Genomic DNA, 21,338 nt, shown 5'->3' on the forward strand with positions numbered 1-21,338 from the left:
GGTATTACTATGTAATATGTATTAAAGGAATGCCTTAAAACAAAGGAAAATTCCATAAAATTCCACCCCACAAAACTGCAAAATAAAGACACTAAGTTACATAAAATTCCAAAATAAAGATGCTAAAGCAGCTTTCATTTTCATCAATAGGATTCTTCACTAATATACACAACAGTAACATTTCATAATACTGCTATATTCATAATATATGTATTTTTAATTATGCTTTTGCTTTATGAGATATAAAAAATATAGTATTTATTCATATGCTAAACATTATGACCTGAATGGACTTAAGCTTAAAATCTGCATTAGGGTCTTATAAGACTTCCCAATTTTCAAATAAATGATAATACATTTTTATTTTTAAATGTTTCAACATGCTAGGAAGAGGACAAAATGCTACTGTACTCTTATATTATACAGGTGTGTTACAGTAACTTCCCCTAGCATTTTTATCACACCTAACATAATGATCTTATAAGTTACACTGCACATACGCATAATCTATATTTAAAAGAGGTTTTTGAGTGAGTAGTTTAGAATACTTCCACTGGAATAATAAAAAATAATTGGAAAATGACTATTAATTTCTTCTATAAAATTATACAATTTCTAAGCAAATCTACTTCAGTTAACAGCCCTCTGATCTAAGCACCAGCCAACTGTGCTTGGTTCCCATTGCTTTATTTTACAATTGTGTTTGGGAGCCCTCTGAGCTGTCTAAGGAAAACACTGCATACTTTTTAAGCCCATGGAGTAATCATGTAAAGAAGAAACAGAGAATAATACCTTAAACATTTTCTATATTAGTTTTAATATTAGATATTGAGCCTCTACTCTAGACGCCTGGCTTTTAAGAATTCTTTCCTGAACTCCTCCATTGTCTCTCTGTACAGACCCACTCCATCCAAATCTGTCCTCCATCTGATCTACTTACATCTGACTTTCCTCTTAAAACCTTCGAGTGATACCCATTACTTACAAAGAAAAAGCTCTGTCTTCTGTACCTGGCAAGAATACCTCCAAGATACCCATCCTTGTTTCCCACCGCAGTGCTTCCTACTTCACTTAGAATCACATACCAACTTCTTACACTGGTTGAAATCACCAGGCCTTTGTCTGCCTTTCTGACTACACCTTATCCTCTTCACCTACTCATTCACTAACCTCTCTCCAGAGATATTAGCCTTCTTTGTCTTGCTGGAACATCACCAACTTCCTAAAACCACCTCTACCTGAAAGGCATTTCCCCAGATTCGTGTAATTGGCTCCTTTTCATTAGTTAGGACTCAGCTGCCTGTCATTTCCTCAGAGAACTTCTCTGACCACTGCCTCTAAGGACGTTCAACACCTGTGGGATTCTCGGACTTTAGTAGGAATCACACCATCTGGAGGGCTTGTTGACTACAGATTGCCAGGCCCCATCCTCATGGTTTCTGATTCTGTACATGGAGGACGGGGACCAGGAACATGCGTTCTTACAATTCCCAGGTTTGCTGATGCTGCTCATAGGGCAGCCACACTTTGAGGAGCTCTGCTCTAACACATTCTCTCTTTTGCTTCCTCCATTAGGTTCACTGCAATCTGGATAGAACTTCCTTATTTGTATAGAACTATTGTCGAAAAAAAGGAGAGAAGTCATCTGTCTTACTCATGACTGACGCCCAACAGTCCCTGGCTCTAATATTTTGAGTAAAATTAAGGATTTCTAGTTTTCTTACTTGGGATTTCTAGTTTTTCTTACTTGGGATAACTGTTTATAGCAGGATGACATCAGTTAAGATGGAGAAGGAGAAGAAACAGTCTTGTAAAAATGAGAAGTTACATTTGGAATCTGTTATATTGGACTTCCCTACAGAAAACTTCTGTGAAACTATCCAGAAAGCGTGAGACTATCTCAACATAAAGTTTCTCAGAGACCTAGTGAAGGTGTAGATCATGGTACCTTGTTCACAAAGCAATAAATAAATGCACTCACTGGTAGGGAAGGTTTTCTTTTTTGTTTGGAATTTTTGCCATAGTCTAGACATTTGGCCCATTCCCTCCAAGCTGATATTCATGAAATCCTCTGATTGGGCTGTAGGTGAGGGAGGAGAACTGGTTTATGCTATTAACATGAACTCATTAAACATGCTCTCCAGTTTTCTAGGGGAAAACATTTAAATGAAAAGGTGTTCATGAGAACGCGAAGGTGAAGGTGAACTTAACGTTAAAGAATTTTTAAAGAGAGACATTCTGACTTTATACTGGAGGAATCTTTTCACTTGCAAAATGTATTTTAGGTCCCCATTATGAACGCAAAGGAATTTTCATAATGGGTTTTGGGTTTTTTTTTTTGTTGTTGTTCCTATATATCCCATTATTATTATTCTAATTGTAGAAATCTAAAAATTGGGATCATGCCAGGAATAAATGAGGTGAGTTGTGGAAACATGGGTAAATGTCCTCTTAAATTATCTGAATACAATGCAACTCAGAGAGCTTGCTGCCATTTTTTTTCTTAATACACATGCAAACACACAGAGCACAGGGACTAGTAAATGTGTTGACATGGGGGTACAAAGTCCAATCAATTCATTAATTACCCCCAAATAAGTCCACCAACTAGGTTGTTTGATTTGGGGGAAAAATAATATCTGGCTTTTTATCTTCTACTTTGTAACAAACTGACCAGGTAGGTGAAACCTCATAGTGTGCAAATGCAGATGTGAGAAATTATCCTGCAGGAGTTGCTGGCTCTTTAAGATGTTACTTTATGTATGTATCCAAATATCGTATATGTATATTACCTGTATACTATATATGTCATTTTTTATTTAATTTTGCTTTTAACTTTTTTGTGTAAATAAGAGATCCTATCAGATCTAATTAGAACAATTCCAGAGATACATTCATTACATAAAAGATGGGAGTAACAAATGTAATGCACTAGGATAAACAAGATTTTGAGAAGGAGTAGACCATTTACCTGAGGTTGCTCTCAATTGTTGCTCTGTAAGGTCATCCTCACAGGTCCTGGCTCCCAAAGAGGCAGTTTCTGTGGAGGACATTAGAGTGAAAAGGTAATGAGCACAGCATGTCCAGCTCTGCAGTCACAGTATCACACCCCAAATCTGACTTTCAAAGAAACAAGTACCAGGTGGAGCCCAGGTGAGACCCCAACACTCTGTACATTCCAGGGAACTGAGGTTACCAGAATGAGTCTAAGCTTAGATCACATTCTCAATCGACAGCACACAACAAATACAACAATACAGACAAAACATGGAAGCAGGAAGACTCATTGGTTTTTGTCTTGGATATTCGGCCAGGCCTGCACGACAGGAGTATGTGTTATAATGACAATGGCACAGTGCAAAAATCGTGAGCACATGTCTGCTTCTCTGTCAAGAGAGCAAAAAAGAAAGAAAGAAACAACAACAAAAAAACTTCAATATCTCATAGCTGATCTGAGGGACCAAAGGAATAAACAAAACAAACAAAAAACAAAAACAAACCCAAGGACCGGAGGAAACCTGGAGAATATGTCCAGGTTGTCGATAAGTTCACATCTTGATTCTTGTCTTTTATTTGAGCTCCAGAGCAGAAGTGCCAACAATGTCTTGGTTTGCTAAACTCAACTCCATGCACAAATCATTATTTTTATCTACCTCCATTCTTCCTTTGTGTTCTCTGTTGTGTGGGAATTTATAAGAAAATGACTGGACCTCAGAAATCACCCTCAACACCTCCTAATCTTTCTCCACATTGAGTCATCCCATGCTGTTGATTCTATGGGAATGTCTCTTGTCGTGTGTGTTTCTCTATTTCTCTGTCATCTTCTCTTTACTGACAATTTCAGTGGCCCCCACAAAAGTCATCCTGCCCTGCATTCCTTGTTTCACCAGACTAATCTCTCATAAAACTGCAAGACCTTTTTTTCCAGAAGATGGAATTGCCTAAGCACCACTCATAGCTCCATCCGTTTCTAGGTAAGGGAACTTGGGTATGTAATTTAAACTTTCTAAGCTTCAATTCCCTTTTCAGTGATATGCAGACATAACTGTATACATAATTAACAATTATAAGAGAAAAAATACAAATAAAGGTGAAATGTGATCTAGTCTTCAAAGTGAGAAAAGGCTGGATTGTAGTGAGAGGCTGAAAAGATCGTCACGCAATTCTTATACACAGAGACCCATGTTTATCTAATATTTCTGGGCACCAGCATCTCTAGTTGATTCTAAGGCTTTAATTAAACAAATAATTAACCTTGAAAATAGAAGTGCCCACCAAGGCACTATTATTGCATTTACTGATTGTTTTTCCTGCTACGTACACCACCTCTGGCCTCTGGTAGTAATCTATTTAAAAAGAATCATAATAAACCCTCAGTGTCTTCATTCCCACAACAATAAAAAAACATCAGGGTTATTTGTTTTGTTTTGTTTTGAGTAAACAAAACTTGAATTAATCTTGAAAGGAAGAATTCATCCTTAATTCTTACTGATAAATCCAAATAACTTCTAAATTGATCACAGTATTGATATCCACCCAACATGTCATTCAAGAAAACTTTCTTCCTCTTGACAACCTCTCCGATCTTTATGCCTCGACCAGCACTCTTCCTTTTCCTTTGTGAATGTCTTTTTGTCGGTCTCCTGTTAAACTCTTATTCTTCCTTCAAAGCCTGAAGCAAGTGCTGCCTCCTCTGTGTTCCCATGACAATTAGCTTATAAACATGTTATAAGCTATTTATTTATATATGTTATACATAACATATATATATAATGTTAAGAGCTATATATTTATATATATTTATAACATTATCAATATATATATCCTAAGTATATTATGATACCTTTTTATATGGTTCATGCATATTTCCCCAATAAATTGTGAGTTCCTCGAGAACTTTCACCTTCACAGGTTCTCAACTAAGGAAAAAGTGAGGCATAGCAAAGTTACCAGGACGCTTCTATTCAAACACAAACCTACACCCTATATGCTGAAGCAGATGAATATCAAGATGAGAATTTTGTAAAAGCTTCCCAGAGCCTCAAGCCTCTAAATTCAAAGCCCTTTCAATTATACCAAGCACACATACTAATTCTGTTACATATACAGATCTTCCTCTACTTACGATGGGGTTAAATCCCTATGAATGCATCGTAAGTTGAAAATACCTCAAGTTGAAAATGCTTTTAATACACATAACCTACTGAACATTACAGCTTAGCCGAACCTATCTCAAACGTGCTCAGAACACTTATATCAGCCTGCAGATGGGCAAAAATCATCCAACACAAGGCCCGTGTTATAATGAAGTGTTGAATATCTCATGTAATTCATTGAATACTGTACTGAAAGTGAAAAACGGGATGGTTGGGTGGACACAGTATGGTTGCAAGTCTACTGGTGGTTTTCCTTTGTGAGTGCCTGGCTGATTGGGAGCTGGGGCTTGCTTCCACTGTCCAGTGGAAAGTGATGAAAGAGAATCTTACCATATATGGTTAGCCTGGGAAAAGATCGAAATTCAAAAATCCAAATATGGTTTCTATTGAATGCTTACCACTTTCAACCACCGTAAAGTTGAAAAATGTCAAATTGAACCACCAAAGCAGATTACCTGTATAAATATGTGTGAGTGTGTATGAAACCATTTATTTCACTCTTCTCTAGAAAAAAATATAATTTATCAAAGAATCCTTATCATTCCAAACACATATATGCAAACGCACATTTCAATGTATCAGATACTCACTCAAACAGATACCAGGAGTATCTAAGTAAATTTGACCAAATGACTGCTACTCTTTTATGAATCATGGAAATAAAAATTTAAAAGTGACAACTTATTGAGTTTGTATTTCTGCCAGTTCTCTGATGATCTATCCATGTGAAATAGTCATATAAGCGGGGCCTGGGTGGCTCAGTTGGTTAAATGTCTGACTCTTGATTTCGGCTCAGGTCAGGGTCCTGGGATCCAGCCCTTGACAGGCTTCTCCCTTAGGAGGAATCTGATTCTTTACTTCTCCCTCTCCCCATGTCCCTCTCCCCACTGCATGCTCTCTAAAATAAATAAATAAATCGTGAAAACAGTCATGTAATCCTTATAGCAAAGTTATGCAGCAAATATTAATCCTTATTTCACAAATCAGGAGACTGGAGTTTAAAGAGGTTAAGGTCACTTGCCCCAGGTTCTCAAGTTTGAAAGTGACAGAGCCTGGAGGGAACCCAGTTCAGCCTGGTATAAAGGCTGCGAATGTCTGGATGTGTCCAGCTGTAAAGCCGCAGTATCAAGGAGCCTATAAAGGGTTTCCTATCTTAGTGAAGTCCCAAAACCAACGTGAGGGGAATGGGGGGCTACAGAAGAAAGCAACTATCACTAGTCTTGTACAAACTGTGGTATTTCGTAAAACATTACATTCCTTGAATATATGATGCAACTAAATAATAGTTTAGTGCCACATTGAAATCATTTTATTTCAGAGTGATTTAGGGAAATGTGCTAATGTCAAAACCAGAAAATGTTATTTAATCTCACAAATTAGGATACGTGGTACTTGGAAACTGTTCCATTGAGAAGGACTTGTTCAAATAATTTTATAAAGGAATGTAGTTCAGAGAGCCACAGAATATTTTTATGTCCTCAACAATGCTGCTCTCTTTATACAAATGATATAAATATTTTAATAAAGGAGCTTTTAACTTAACAAATGAACTGATTAATCTATAGTTTTCTGCCTGTGTAAATGAAATGTTTAAAACCTACTAATGATACATAGCATCTTTCAATATTTTACTTTAATAATTGCTCTATAATAACAAATTTGACTACTGTTAACACGATCTGTCTCTTTGCTGTGATTTAATTAGATTACTAATTTGTGTTCTCTAGCACCTGACCTTTCTTATTTAATACTATTTAAAAATAATACCACTGACAATTTATCCAGTATTCTACTCTATTCTGTCAATTTGGTGATGATCACATATTTGAAAATGGTACCAAATTACTCTATTTTTATTAACACAATGTGGGAGTAATCGGTCCCATTTTCTGTGGAATAGTTTATCGATCAACACAATCGCCATCATCAACAACAGTTCACAGAGTATTTACTCTGTACCCAGTACTAACTGATGCCCTTTCTATGCATTGGAACACCTCTAGCAAGTGGTGATCCATGATTTGAACTCATGCATTTTTATTTCAGAGATGGGTATCTTAACCACAATGATATAATAAGCCATAATTTTAAAATCCCAAAGGTAGCTTTCCTTTTGTTTCTGCAATTATGTCTTGTGTTCATTTTTCTCATTTGGCCTGAATTCTGCTAACTACCCATTCCCCTGGCCCAACCCAAATGGTCACATCTCCAAAGACAAGGTTTAAAAACCTAAATTTTTAGGCTTCCTGTTCCTTTTAGTTATGAGACAGAAGGTTCTCAAGGCTGTCTCCTTTCCTCACACTTGCCTCCCCAACTCATAAGCCTGTCCATTTCATTACTCCTTTATGCCTTCCCCGTCCCTTCTCTGAATAAGGATTCCTGTAAGTAAACTGATAACTTTTAGGCATTTCATCTTCATTAAAAAACAATCAAGTTTTCATCTGTCAAATCTTTTTTTTTCCCCTACTAATAGGAATAATATTTAAAAAAAAAAAAAAAGCTATAACCAATACAAATCTAATGATCAGGGAAAGATCTGGAATTTAAATTTTTTGAAACAGTCTAGATACCTCAGCAGAGAATTCTAAGTTTAAGAATGTTTGTTGTCGTCTGGGAATATAAGTCTAACCTAATCTGAATTTCATGATCATATAGTCATGAGCTTTCTGCATTCTTATCAGCAAAATTTGGGAAGCATTTGGTACAAGTTCAGTAAATTTTTAAAGCATTGCCAAGTATAATACTAAGACAGTGTCTGCCTACAAAATTTTCACATCTCATTTCCTCCCAGTGATTCGCTAATGCATTAAGTAATAAAGTATACCATGATTTTCACAAATGTATAGCACATAAAATGAAATATATACCACTAAACAGAATAAATATTAAGCCAACTAGTCTAAAGTAATAAAGAGAAAGAAAAACATTTTCTGTAGTCCTAGGAAACAGTTTGAGTTCTCCTCTCCTTGCATCCATTAAAAAAAAATAATAATAATAAAAATGAGTCCAATTCCTGGAAAAGACAAAATTCTAAAAGATCATCCACATTTCAAAAACCCTACCTTCTCCTCATTTCTCTTTCGAAGCCCCTCCTACCTTTACTGCACCCAGGTGATTCATTGTTCTAGAATATTTCAGGGACTCTGATATATAAGAGAAGATATTTGCAGCACTCTAATTTTAAAATAATAAGTGAATATTTGGTTGGAAACCTGTTAGGTGCTAAGCACATAACATCAATTATTTTTACTCAATCCTTGCAGTATATCTGTGCACAAAAAAAAACATTGCTTTTTTGGAAAAGTTGAGATATTAAAGCACAGAAATTTTAAGAAATTTTTTCCCCAAGGGCAGAGAGTAGCAAAAAGTAGGATCTGGACTTAGTCATACTCTCCCCTGAACACTGCTGCCTCCAGGCAGCCCCCAGGACTTCTGGGCCAGGATGTCTAAAACCTGAATTCCCTACCTCCTAAAAACAAAACAAAACAAAACAGTTCAAACTCCTTTAAAGCAAATTCATCACAACAAGATCAATATCTAGAAGAACAAATCAAGTTCACCATCTTTTATTATCTTGCTAGTTTACATTTTAATAAAGACCTCTGAACTTGCCTATGCAACTGCAAAAGTGAAGCCTGTTTTCAGATGAAACACGGTTGCAAATAAAAATGGTTTCAAGTGGTCTCTATCTTTTTCCTACCTGGATACAAAGAGTGCTCTTCTAAAAAGCTGAGCAACTCAGCATGCTACCAAATGGTTTTGAGTAACTAAGCAACATCATCTTTGTTGACCTGCAGTGCTTTCTCTTAAATTATTTCTTCTAGGCAGTAACAGATTGAAGTGCATTGGATGCTCCAGTGTCAATTATCTGAATGGGGCTGGATTTGTAATTTTTTATTTTCTGGAAAAGTAAAGCTCCTTTGCCCTGCCCTGTCTGGTTTTACCCAGAAGTTATTTTTATATAGTAAGGGAGTAGTATCTCCCGGGACCTCTAGGCCAGGAAAGTGTGATCACTTCTTTCTGCTTCTTGAATCATCTATGACCGCAGTGTAATGGGACCTCAAAAGAATTTAATAAGTTCCTGATATCAATTAGTCTCAATAAATTACTCATACAACTCCTTAATATGCCTTACTTGAAAGTGCTCTTACTGATTTTTTCTTAAATTTATTAATTTCTAATACATTTCTCTGCATAAGATTCTGTTTCATTTCTGATTGTTTTGAATTAAGAGATCAAAATTCTATTGTTGTAACTTAGGGAAAACATTGTGCTCACATCTGTCAGTTACCCAGTCATCTGCACCTAAGTCCTTATAGGATTCACTACAATCTCCATATTGTCTGAAACAGTTTTCATTCCTTAGCGTATTGTGTTGGTTTTGCTAGGTGGTTCATCAACATAGGAAACACCTCTGGTCTACATACTGATTCTCACCTTGCCCAATGATAGCCTTCACTCCCGTGGAGCCCTGGCTGTTCATTTCAACCTGTTGCTTTGTATCACATAGCAAGTTTTTAATCTATGAAAACCTCAGCTTTCTACTCCATAGCTATCAACTTTTCTGAATAGCCTCATGCTAGGTCAAAAGCGTTTTAAAGTTATTTATTTTTAATGCAAAGAAAATAAAGAAAATATTTCCTTCACTATTTTCTTTCTTTCTTTCTTTCTTTCTTTCTTTCTTTCTTTCTTTCTTTCTTTCTTTCTTTTTTAAGATTTTATTTGTTTATTTGACGGAGAAATAGCAAGAGAGGAACACAAGCAGGGAGAGCAACAGAGGGAAAGGGAGAAGCAGACCCCACTGAGCAGGGAACCTGATGTGGGTCTTGATTCCAGGACCCTGGGATCATGACCTGTGCCTAAGGCAGACACAACTGAGCCACCCAGGCACCCCTCCTTCACTCCTTTCAAACAATCTTTACAATGTATCATTTACTTTCAGGGAAGTTGCATTTCTTTGTTTCAGACTTATTGTTTGGTTCTTGGAAGCTTCTATATCCTCTCTTATGTTCTCACCTCAGAGACTTTAGCAATAATAGTCGCCCCCCTCTAAGACTGCATTGTTTTTAAATTACTAAAACAATTACAGAGTTTAATCAATTTCACAATTTTAAAACAAAACTGATTTTATTTCAGTCACATTCAGTGAATCATTGGGCATACTTCTTTGGAGTCATGATCCATGAAACCATCATCCACTCTTTTTTTTAAAATTTTGTAATTAAATCAGCCAACATAAAGTTCATCATTAGTTTCAGAAAACATCATTCACTCTTGTTGTGAAGAACCAGAACGAGTAACCCTATATTGAAATAATGGTAATTTTTAAAAACTGAGATTCAGGGCATCTGGGTGGCTCAGTGGGTTAAAACCTCTGCCTTTGGCTCAGGTCATGATCCCAGGGTCTTGGGTTCAAGTCCCGAATTGGGCTCTCTGCTCAGCAGGGAGCCTGCTTCTCCATCTCTCTCTGCCTGCCTCTCTGCCTACTTGTGATCTCTATCTGTCAAATAAATATATAAAATCTTTAAAAACAAAACAAAACAAAAAACCTGAGATTCATTCTCTTTGCTTGGGATTTCAAGCAAGCAAAGATAAAAGGTGAGCCATCAGTGACGTAAAAATTGCCCACTTCTGCTGTAGCTATCTGGGCCTCAGAAACCTGTGCTCTTAAAACACTATTTCATTAGAAGAGTATGGATTGGACAAGTCCCATGTTAGGCTCCCAGCTCCATGGGGAGTCTGGTTCTCCCTCTGACTTTCCACCCTCTCATGCTCTCTCTCACTCTCTTTCTCAAATAAATAAAGAATTTTTTTTTTTTTGAGAAGAGTATGGACTATTCCTATGCATGTATTTGTATTAAGAAAAAAGAAAAAAACAAAACAAAACATGGACTAAGAAACAGATATACCTGGACTTGAATCCCAACTCCAACACCTTCTAGCTATTGGACACAGCACGTTACTTAGCCTCCCTGAAATTCAGGACTCTACCTGTAAAAATGGAAGCAAAACTAACCAAATTTCGAGGTGTGATAAGGAGTAAAGAATATAAAACATCTAGTACTGAATAAGTAAGTCAGTAGTAGTTTTCAGCAGTAGCTGTAAGTAGTAGCTATACTCATGCACGAGTCTCCTCTGGCTCTGATCCATCCTGCTGGATACAAGTTATTCAAAGGAAAGTCTACATCAATTTGATATTATGGCTTTTTAGGTTATATTTATATGTCATATACTCTCTATCAGCTAAGTTAGTAGACTTTTGAAATATCACTATTCTAAGTGTAGATATTTTGGGAAGAGCAAATGTTAACAAGACTAAACATTGTTTTCCTAAGCCGTGTAATTTTAAAGTGTTTTTTTTTAATCCCCAAGCAAATTTTACATTCTGCAATAAAAGTGGTATGTGTACCAAGTTGTAAAGACTGTTCAATTCACACTGGTTTGGCCATTTACAAAAGTTAAAGTGAAGAAGATGAACTCTTTAGACTGGGAGTGATATCAGAGTCAGCCCTAGGTTTCCTCTTAGAAGAGAGGGACACTGTCCTTTCCAATTCCAAACCCTACCTCCACCATCGGCCTTTTATCAAGAGAAAAATTTGAGGAGAAGTCACAAACAACCTCAGATTATACAGATTTGTAAATGTGGCAGTCCCAGAACACTAAACATCTCCATTTATACACAAACCCTGAGTTTGTTTAATTTTCCAGATTATTCCTTACAGTAGAGTCACCTAAATCATATGTCCTACCAAACACAGCATCAAAGCACATAACACTTCTCTTCAAAGCAATCATAATGAACCAGAGACAATAGTTTAGAGCTTTTACAAAGGCAATGTTAAATGGGAAATGTATGGAATGACAATTAAAACTTTAGCCTCCATCTGTGTACATTTAAACAGCTCTATTAACATGTTGGAGCCAGTCTTCTCATCTGTATAGGGGGAACAAAAATGATCTCTGCTGCTTGCCACGGCAAGTCAATGTAAGGATGAAATGTTAGTTGTTATCAACACTTCCAGTTGACCATGCAAAGTAAGAAAATATAGTCTTGGTATCATACTCTTTAAATATTTAATGTCTTAAGTATGCTGACATGGAATATACCACTACTACTTATAATAAACTCCTCTATACAGTTATATATAGGGGGAAATTATTGCTTCTCATGTGCAGGCTTATTTATTTTGTGAATTATATAAGGCTATAAAAGAAAATCCTCAGATGACTAGATCGATTCTTTTTTATCAACACTACTATAATTGTTGAAATAAATTTACCATTAACCTAAGATACAGAAAAGTTTCCTAAATTATATGTAAATAATCCTTGGATTTTCACTATTTGGAGTTTTTTACATTTCACCACATTAGGAATGGTCAAATTTATATGGTCATATACCCCAAATTATACTTAGGAGAATTGACCTAGGCAATGATGGATACAAACATAAGTAAAATAAATCTGGAAAAGGAAAGTTAGTGAAAGTATGCATAGTCCCAGAAAAGGAAGATTAGAAAGTCCAGGTTGAAGCCAAGAGTGAAAATTGTACTATTGGAACCTGCTATGAATTTTCAAGACAATACTTATGCATACCCATGAAATGTTTATTTAATAAATCATTCATTAATGAGCAAACAGATTGATGAGATTTGGCACATTGCTTTCTTTGGACTGTATTAGCAGTAGAAAAAATTGTTTCTGAGACGTGGCCAATTTTTTTTTCCTCCTTTGCCTGAATGCAAAATATTGGCAAAGGGTCCCTTGATCTTGGCAAAGTGAGTTTTAAGCAGGGGGTGCCATGATCATATTTGCATCTTTGGGATGCTGTGTGGAAGATGGAATGGTGGAGGAAAAGTTTTGTTACTAACAAAAAAAAAAAGGTTACTGGAACATTCACTGTACCTCAATCCATTACTGTCTAGAAAAAGTCATGGATAAAGGAAGAACAGTGATTCCATTGGAGAGAAAAATGAAAGTTCAAAAGTCCAAGATTGGGATGAGAGAAATATGATGAGCTCAATTTTGGACATGAAATGGAGCGGAGCTGTTTGGAAAACATTTAAGTTTATAAAACTAGATCTTAAAAGAGAAGTCCGGGTTCAAAATACTTGGAAGCTAATACCTGTGAGTAAATCTCAGGAGCTATGCATAGAGTATGAAAGATAAGTTTTAAGGAGAGAACTCTAAGGAAAATTAAAAAGAGGCACTGAAGATCACTGAAACATGATACAAGACAATGACAGAGGAAAAAGAGGTATACACAGGACCCTGGGGTGACTGGTAAAACAGTGGCCAAAGGACAAGAACTCTCCCAGAATTATGAGGCACAAGTGTACAATTACACAGAGAAGTCAAGTAAAATAACGTATTGGTGACATTAGGAGAGATAGATAATGACTCGACCAAAGAGTTAGTCACGGAATAGATACATATTTCAAAGGAGGAGCAGATAGGACTTGCCAGTGGGTTTGATGAGGCGAGTGAGAAAACAGGAAGAGTAAAAGATGACTATGATGTTTTTTTGCCCAAGAAATCAGGAGAATGCAGATGTGATTTACTGAGATGAGGGAGAATGCAGATGGAAAAAGTCAGGAGGGAGAGAATGCTTGGTATCTGTAGTTTTGAACGTGTTTACTTTGAGATGTCCTGGTTATACATCCAAGTAAAGGGGTCGAGTAAGCAGATGTGGGGTGGGGGAAGGGAGGGAGGGGAGAAGGAAGGGAGAGGTCAATGTATAGATGGTAGAGTAAGTCCTTGAGATGAGATTGAATAAGATCACCTAGAGAATGAGAGTCCCCAATTGAACCTAGGCTACACTCCTACACAGGGACATATCAAAGCAGGGGACCCCATGAGCAGTCTTTTCCAGCAGGGAGAAGTATTTTATCATTGAAGTTATTTAAAATTGTCCATGAATGGCAAAAATAATAATGAAGCAGGTAAATTTCCTTCAGTTTTATTGTTTTTAAATTTGCTACAGGGCTTGCTTTCTCTTTGTTGCCTACACCGGGTGGAGGCACGCCCACTGTTCACTTCTAAATTAAGGAGGGAACAGTGAAGAAGACCAAGCAAAAAGAGTCAACAAGGTAGGAGAAGATCAAGACAGAATTGAGTGTGGAAAGCCTGGTGAAAGAGACATTTCAAGAAGGGAGAGGTCATCTTGTTAAAAGCTGCTGGTTGGTGTAGCCCGAGGAGCACTAGGAACTCCCCAGCAGATGTGCCAAAAGGCCTTGACCTTTTGTGGAGTGGGAGGACGAGAGCCCCCCTGAATGTGGTGTAAGAGAGAATGAAGGTGAAGAACTCGTGGATGTCAAGTGCAGACAATTCTCTGAGGAGTTTTGCTGTGAAAATCAGAGAAATGGGCAGTACATAGAGGCAGGCAGCACGCAGTAAGGCTCCTCATCATCAGGATGATGGAGAGAAATGCTGGTGTGATGACGTGAATGAGCCAGTGATGAGGAAAACATGACTTAGGGCTGAAGAGAGTGAGGCGGGCAGGTGTCCTAGGATGGACTTGAGTGTGGGTTTCTGAAGAGCAGCAGGCATGGGGATGGAAGTCAAGGGTCACAGAAGTCACTGAAGTTAGGCGAGGACTTCCCAACCTCTCAGAAGGTGGAAACGAACAGCATCATGAAGAGAGTCCAGGGAGGAATGCTAGGAGGCGGGAAGGACAAGAAGGCACCAAAGAAACCGGATGTGATAAAACAGGGACTCGGAAAGAGAGTCAGACAGCAGAACCCTCTTTGGTGTAGCACATGAAATATCCCTATGGCCGTCTTTGTAATACACAAGGACAGAAACCATTAATGTTGAGGGAAGATCTGCCTAGCAATCCTGTCTAGCTGCGAGCTAAGAACTGTTTTCCCCTTGTAGATATTATGGACGCCACAGAAGCAATAAAACTGTGTCATCAAAAATGAAAGCCTTACAGAACTTAAACGGCTCCTTATTAAACTCTTTAATTAAGTGTTAGGGTAATACAATCACATTGTATTTTTCATAATCTTCCTAAGTTTGATCAAAAAAACTCACATGCAATGCACACAGGGATTTGGGATTTGGGGTAGCAGGTGAGGAAAGGTCTCAGAAACATGTGGTGATTTGGTCCAATAAATTTGTCTTCCTGACAAGCTTGAGGAAGTAACCCATGATCATCACCAATGTAAAAGATGACAAGATAAGATGAAATACTGCCATAAACATCCGATGATTCAAACAAAGAAAACTGCAAAACATTAAACCCATCACTCTTCTAAAATACACAATAATAATAAAGAGAGAAAATCGTACTTTCAACTGAATGGGGATAATTCACAAATGATGACCAGAATTTGAATTCAAAGAAATACAAAATAAATAAAAAGCGAGAAATATGGTCACCTTAAGAAAATAAAAAATGTTATGTTGAGGAGGAGGGAGAGGAAGCTGGTGGTAAAGAAAATGAACGATAAGTAATTTTTTCTCCTTTTATCTCATTTCTATATACTATCCATAAAAACCATCTCTAACACGGTAAAAATTTTGAGCCAAATGCAGAATTCTCTTTTGAAGACTTTAAACAATTGATATTATTAAGGATGTAGCAGGAACAGAAAAGTATGTTCAATTCAATACAGCAAGTAATAGGAGAATAAATTATATCTTTTATATGGCTAATACTTTTTTCCCGTCCCATATATTATGTATATCTCTTTACACTGGTTCTCTCACACCTGTCCTCAGGAGATATCAGCTAATGTATCCCCCCAAATACTCTAGAACTTTATTTCCAGAGTGAAGAAAACTGCCCTCTAGTTTGTAGTTTGTTTACAATGATTGGAAATATGCAGAGCTGTGTCATCTTTCTTCAGCTACACTACAAAATGTTGAGAAGTGTATATGTGTGTACATATACATATATACATATATACATACACACATGTATGTATACACACATATATATACATACACATACATGTATATATAGATAGATAGATAGATACACACACACACACACACACACATATGAAAAGGGGCATATCCAAATGGAATCACTGTTCCAATTTTGCATCCCATCTCCTCTGTTTTATCTCTGAAAGGGTTGCAAGGTATTTAGGGACTGGTGTGAGGGCACATTGTTTTCCTTTCTCTTTCCAAATACGTGGAGGCCATCCTGTCTTGCTATGGCTTGTGTTGATTCATGTATTCAATGAGCTTTTATTGAATACTGACTATGTGCAGGGCAACTCTGATAGTCACATTACTGGAGGTACGTAAGAACAGTATTTCAGTTTAATCAATCCTTTTCACTTAGAAAGACACAAAAATATCCTGGACTTGCACTGTTCCACATGCCCTAAAATATTTCCTCTATACTTACTCAGCATAAATGATATTAACAGACTAACTTAAATATAAGCTCTAAATGTTATAAATGAAACAGAGTCCCTAACATCATTTTATTAAAACTACAAAGGCCTCTTAAAAATCTTGATGAAAAACGACTACCTTTTTCCTAGTTCAAAAAAACCTACAAAACTTTATGAACACATTACTTCTCCTCCTCCACCACTAGTTTTTTAAAGGATTATGTTTGGAAGGGGGAAAAAAAGGTGTGCCCCTGCTGCTCACTTGTCCCCTGCCCATTTAGCCTGAGAAATTGCCAACAGTTGCCAAGCTTGGGAGCCTTGACTCCTTCATTGCTTATATTGAGTTGGTAAGTTTGCACCGTGGATTTATTGTTAACACTCTTTCCTGCTTTCTAGAGTTACCTCAATGATAGTCCCTGACTTCTTCTTTCCTCTACCAGTCCCCCACAGCCGTGGTCCCAGAATGCGCTTTCTGCGCACAGGTCTTCCCAACACTATATCCCTCGTACATATGGCTGCCAGATCATGCTTCCTACCGCACCTTTTCAGCAGTGTCAGTCTCACTCTCGAAAGTTCGGTTCCTTCTTATTTTCCGCCTCTTCAAATCTGAACTTCTTTGCTCAGCTTTCAAAGGCTTCCATAGCCTCAACGACCTAGTTAATTGCTTTCACTTTCTCTTAAATGGTCATTATTATAAGCTTTCAGTTTAGTTTCTTGCTTCTCAACACAACCATATCAATTTCCTTTCACCCTTAAGTCCAAATCATATTATTTCCCCTCTCAAACCTAAGGAATATGCCTAAATAAATGAATAGATGCAGAGACAAACAAATAAAACCTTATTTTTTATTTCCAATCCTTGTCATTCTTCATGTCCTAATACCTCCATTAACCCTATGGATCCAAGGCTCCTCTGAACAGCACTGAATTTGATGAAGTTCCTTAAAATGCCATAATTTACCTGACTTACTGAGTCCGGTACATTGATTCTGTCTCCTAGGCAGCTTCTAAACTCCTTGAGGGCAGATTTTTCTGTCTCCCACTAGCCCAAGCCAAATGCTACCCCCGGAGCTGTTGCCCAGTGGATTCCTCTCAAGGGGCTTCTATAATCAATAATGGCGGCCAAGGAGAGGAATCCTCCAGGTAACAAAACAGAGTCTTTTCCTCCACTTCATTCTGATTCTGACTGCAATTAATTCATCAAGCATTTGCCACATCTGCTATTAAATACAAGTACTTGGTATTCTCTCTCAAAAGCAAAAGACTTAAAATCCTATCGCAACAGGCTAAAGAGGCAGAAAACTCCTTTGAGGTATCTGCTGGCTCTGTGAGCAATCTACCTCGTTTTCTTCCTCACACACAACTGTTGTACATGGTAGAAGCCAGTTCACCTCCATTGTTTTCCTTCCGCTAGTCCCTTTTTTGTGACTGTTTCATGAATATATAATTCCTGTGCATTTAATTCTTTGAAGTCCGAGTACATTCTTGTTTGAAACAAAAGCTCTAGAGGGTGAAATAAGAATATACAATTATTGCAAAATGGCAATAAAATCACCTTCCCACACTTCCCTTGAGACCTGTGGTCAAGGAGATCTGGCTGAGGGCTGAGACTGACGTCAACCTGACTTTTAATTTTATGAACTATGATCACTTGGACAAGAAAATATCTTCAAAGTGTCAATTTCATTTCTGTAAATGGGAAGAAGACTTTGAAAAGACTGCTTTGAACAACGTTTACCAAAACAAACAAACAAACAAAAAAAAACCTTATGAGCAATTATCAATAGTATTTTCTTGATTTCTCTCTTTCTCCCTTATAAGGACTTTTTTAAAAGTGAGGAAATTGCAGTTAAAAATTATTTTATAGCCCTAAATGAAAACATTTGCCTATTAAGCTCTAACGACCTACAATATTCTATCTGTAAAGCATCACTTGGCCCCCTGTTGTTTCATTTAACTTTAGCTGAACCTTTTTTTATTGCTTCCTAATCTACCCTAATTTGCCTAAGCCCCTTATTTGCCATTTCTCAAACTGTTTGTTTACATCTCACTGAAAATGTGTAACAATAACAAAGTGCTTTAAGGACTAGGAATAATGATAGATTTAGACACATAATTTTACTTCACAGCATAAAAGACATTCAAATTAACACACGTTCCTGGAGAGCCCACTGGGTGACAAGGACCATTTTTGGCTAGGAGACACTAAGCTGAAAACAGCCTCCCGGTGCCTTCAAGGAGCTTAAGTCTAGAGGAGACAAACTAGAGACAACCAGCACTATTTAGAAAGTGTTATATTGGTACTAGGAGCCAAGTATTCTTGACACAAAGGAATACGAAACAATTAATTCTGTGGGATAGCAAAGCATCCATGCAATGGGTATTTTGTTCTGTCATGTCATTTACATTACTTTTTCTGTTTGGGAGAAATATTTTAGAAACAAATGATAAGACAAGGACAATGATCAGCTTTTAAAACCTTTCGTGATTCAACCTATGTAAATAGCAGAATATGACAAAGATATCCAGAGTGATGCTGCACTGGGAATCAGAAGCTTGGGTTGTACTATGGGTTAGAGGTGTAACCCTGCACAGGTCATGAAACTGGTGAGTGCATATTTCTCCTGCTGTAAAATGAGGGGCTGGACCCACGAGCTGTCATGATCCTTCTGGCTTTCCCGCTACCTGAACATCAGCAACTCACAAGTATTGGCTATAAAGGCTGAGGACAAGACCTCATAAGACTGAGGAATATTTCATGTTTACCTCAAATCTGTTATGTGTACATTTGTATTTACAACCCTCTCTTCACATTCCTTTCACATCATTAGCCGTTGGTCCACTGTATTTGCAGAACCCTTAGCACTTTTCAAAGCACACTCACATTCGTTATCTGAAGTGCTCTAACTCCTCATGCTAACCAAACGTGGAAGAATCTCCCCTGGCTCTGTTGCTAAGACCTGCACCTTATCACTTTCTTATTCCCTCTCATTTTATGTTACTCCACTTGATGCTTAACTCCATGCTTTTCCTCCTTCCTTTCTTCTCAGAGGAGCCAAATACATTATTTTCTAGCCCTTCTCTACTTACCCATTTGTCGAAATCACTGAAGTGGCTTTGTTTCCACCGAGTGCTTACAGCCTCAAGGAGCAGAAGCACAAAGGTGACTCTGTCTACTACTTCTGTCAATTTGATTTAGGGAAACTCCCATTTCCTAAGATGGTTTCTTTAAAAATATGATGTCCCTGGAAGGTCTTAAGTTGGCACGGTGTACTGGGGAAAAGGAAGTCTGTCTATGTAGCCAGGATACCCAGGAGGCACCCATCCTACTGAGCGAATGCATGGTCAGGTTGGTGGGGTAGATTTTCAGGGAGGGCAACAAACATAGCAGTGCCAGGGAAAGTGACTCCATCTTTAGAAATGTAATACATGTAATATTAAAGCATATTTTTAAGCATATTTTCAACTCAAACTATATGTCCCTAGTTTTCTTTCAAGGGTCTTAGAGAACAGTATTCTTGCTGAGGAATATTAATCTTCTAGTGGAAGCTACGGACCTCTTTCCTATAAAAATGCACATCAGGATAATTTTGCAGGCAATTATAAGGGAGCATGGACTCTCTAGGCCCAGGGATCCCAGGTTATTAAGCTGGGCAGAAATAACCTAGATAAGCACTTTTGTGGGTGTTACATAACTCCGAGAACAGTCTTCTACATTCTTATTTATCTCATTAATGTAAACCTTCTTCATTTGCCAGAAGAACAAGGATTAAGTCATCTAATTGGAACAGTCACAACTTGGTGGTTACTTTCTTTTTGTTTGTTTGTTTCTAGTAATTATCCAAGGCAGTGTTATAGAAGAATAATAGAAGTAATAAACAACTGCAAAGTTCTCAACCAAAATTTTCTGAAAGAATAGAAACACAAGCAGAAATGGAACCCCAGATGAGCTGAATTTGGTCTGTAGCATACTCAACATTCAGTGGACACTGACTTAGACCACCTATTTCCCAATGATTTCCTCACTTTATTTGGCTAGGACTTAAAAAAAAAAAAAAAGAGAGAGAGAGAGAGAAAGAAAGAAAAATGAACAGTTAATGCCAAACCACATGGATGTGTTTACGTAAAAACAAATCAGCTGATCATTGGGTAAAAAACAAAACAGAACTCCTCTTCAAAAGAAAAATTGACTGCATTTTTCCAAATATAAAACCTACAAGGAATTAACTGAATTTTTAAACTGAAATAATCAAATGTTTTAAAATCATGTGCTTACATATTGGCAAGAAACATTACTCCAGTAGCCGAGAAGTGCTAATGGGCCTCTCCAAATACTTAACTGAATCCTTATGTAGAATAGATTTTATTAAATATAGCAGGAATAGCAATAACTACCAAACGTCACCAAGAGCATGTAGATTACCAGGAGAACATCCAGTGTTTCTGTATTATGGCTAATCTTGAAACTACGAGTTTTAGACAAATATCATTTTCAAGAAGGCAGTAAAATGACAGTATGCAAAGCAGCTTCATAAAATTTAATACGTATTCTACAAAAAGTGGGAAAAATTTTGATTTGAAAAACAAACCCATAAAGAAGGAAATATTAAAAAATTCAACTTGGTTTTTAAATAAAGTTGATTTCCAGACATCCTTTTTCATTCTCCAGTTCCTCCACAAATTTTATCACTGAATACCTAAGAGAAGTCTGAAAACACTGAAGGATGTTGATATTTCTGGCTTACCAAAATTTGTAAGGTTTCTTTTCTTTTCTTTAATAAACTTGTAAATATTCTCAATCAAAACAAAAGTTTCATCATAAGACATTACT

At 37.1% G+C, this 21,338-nt stretch overlaps 1 protein-coding gene across 4 annotated transcripts in view; it reads right to left on the reverse strand.

The window, feature by feature from the left end:
- The window catches only part of ZFHX4 (zinc finger homeobox 4), a 177,815-nt gene that overhangs the window by 29,507 nt on the left and 126,970 nt on the right, over positions 1-21,338 (reverse strand). For all 4 annotated transcript variants that reach the window (XM_082719473.1, XM_082719474.1, XM_082719471.1 and 1 more), the window contains exon 5: positions 2,972-3,040. In XM_082719473.1, coding sequence (XP_082575599.1) covers positions 2,972-3,040 — 69 coding nt within the window. The remainder of the gene's footprint in view (positions 1-2,971; positions 3,041-21,338) is intronic.

Source organism: Mustela nivalis (genome assembly GCF_964662115.1).
Source record: "Mustela nivalis genome assembly, chromosome: 2".
NCBI lineage: Eukaryota > Metazoa > Chordata > Mammalia > Carnivora > Mustelidae > Mustela > Mustela nivalis.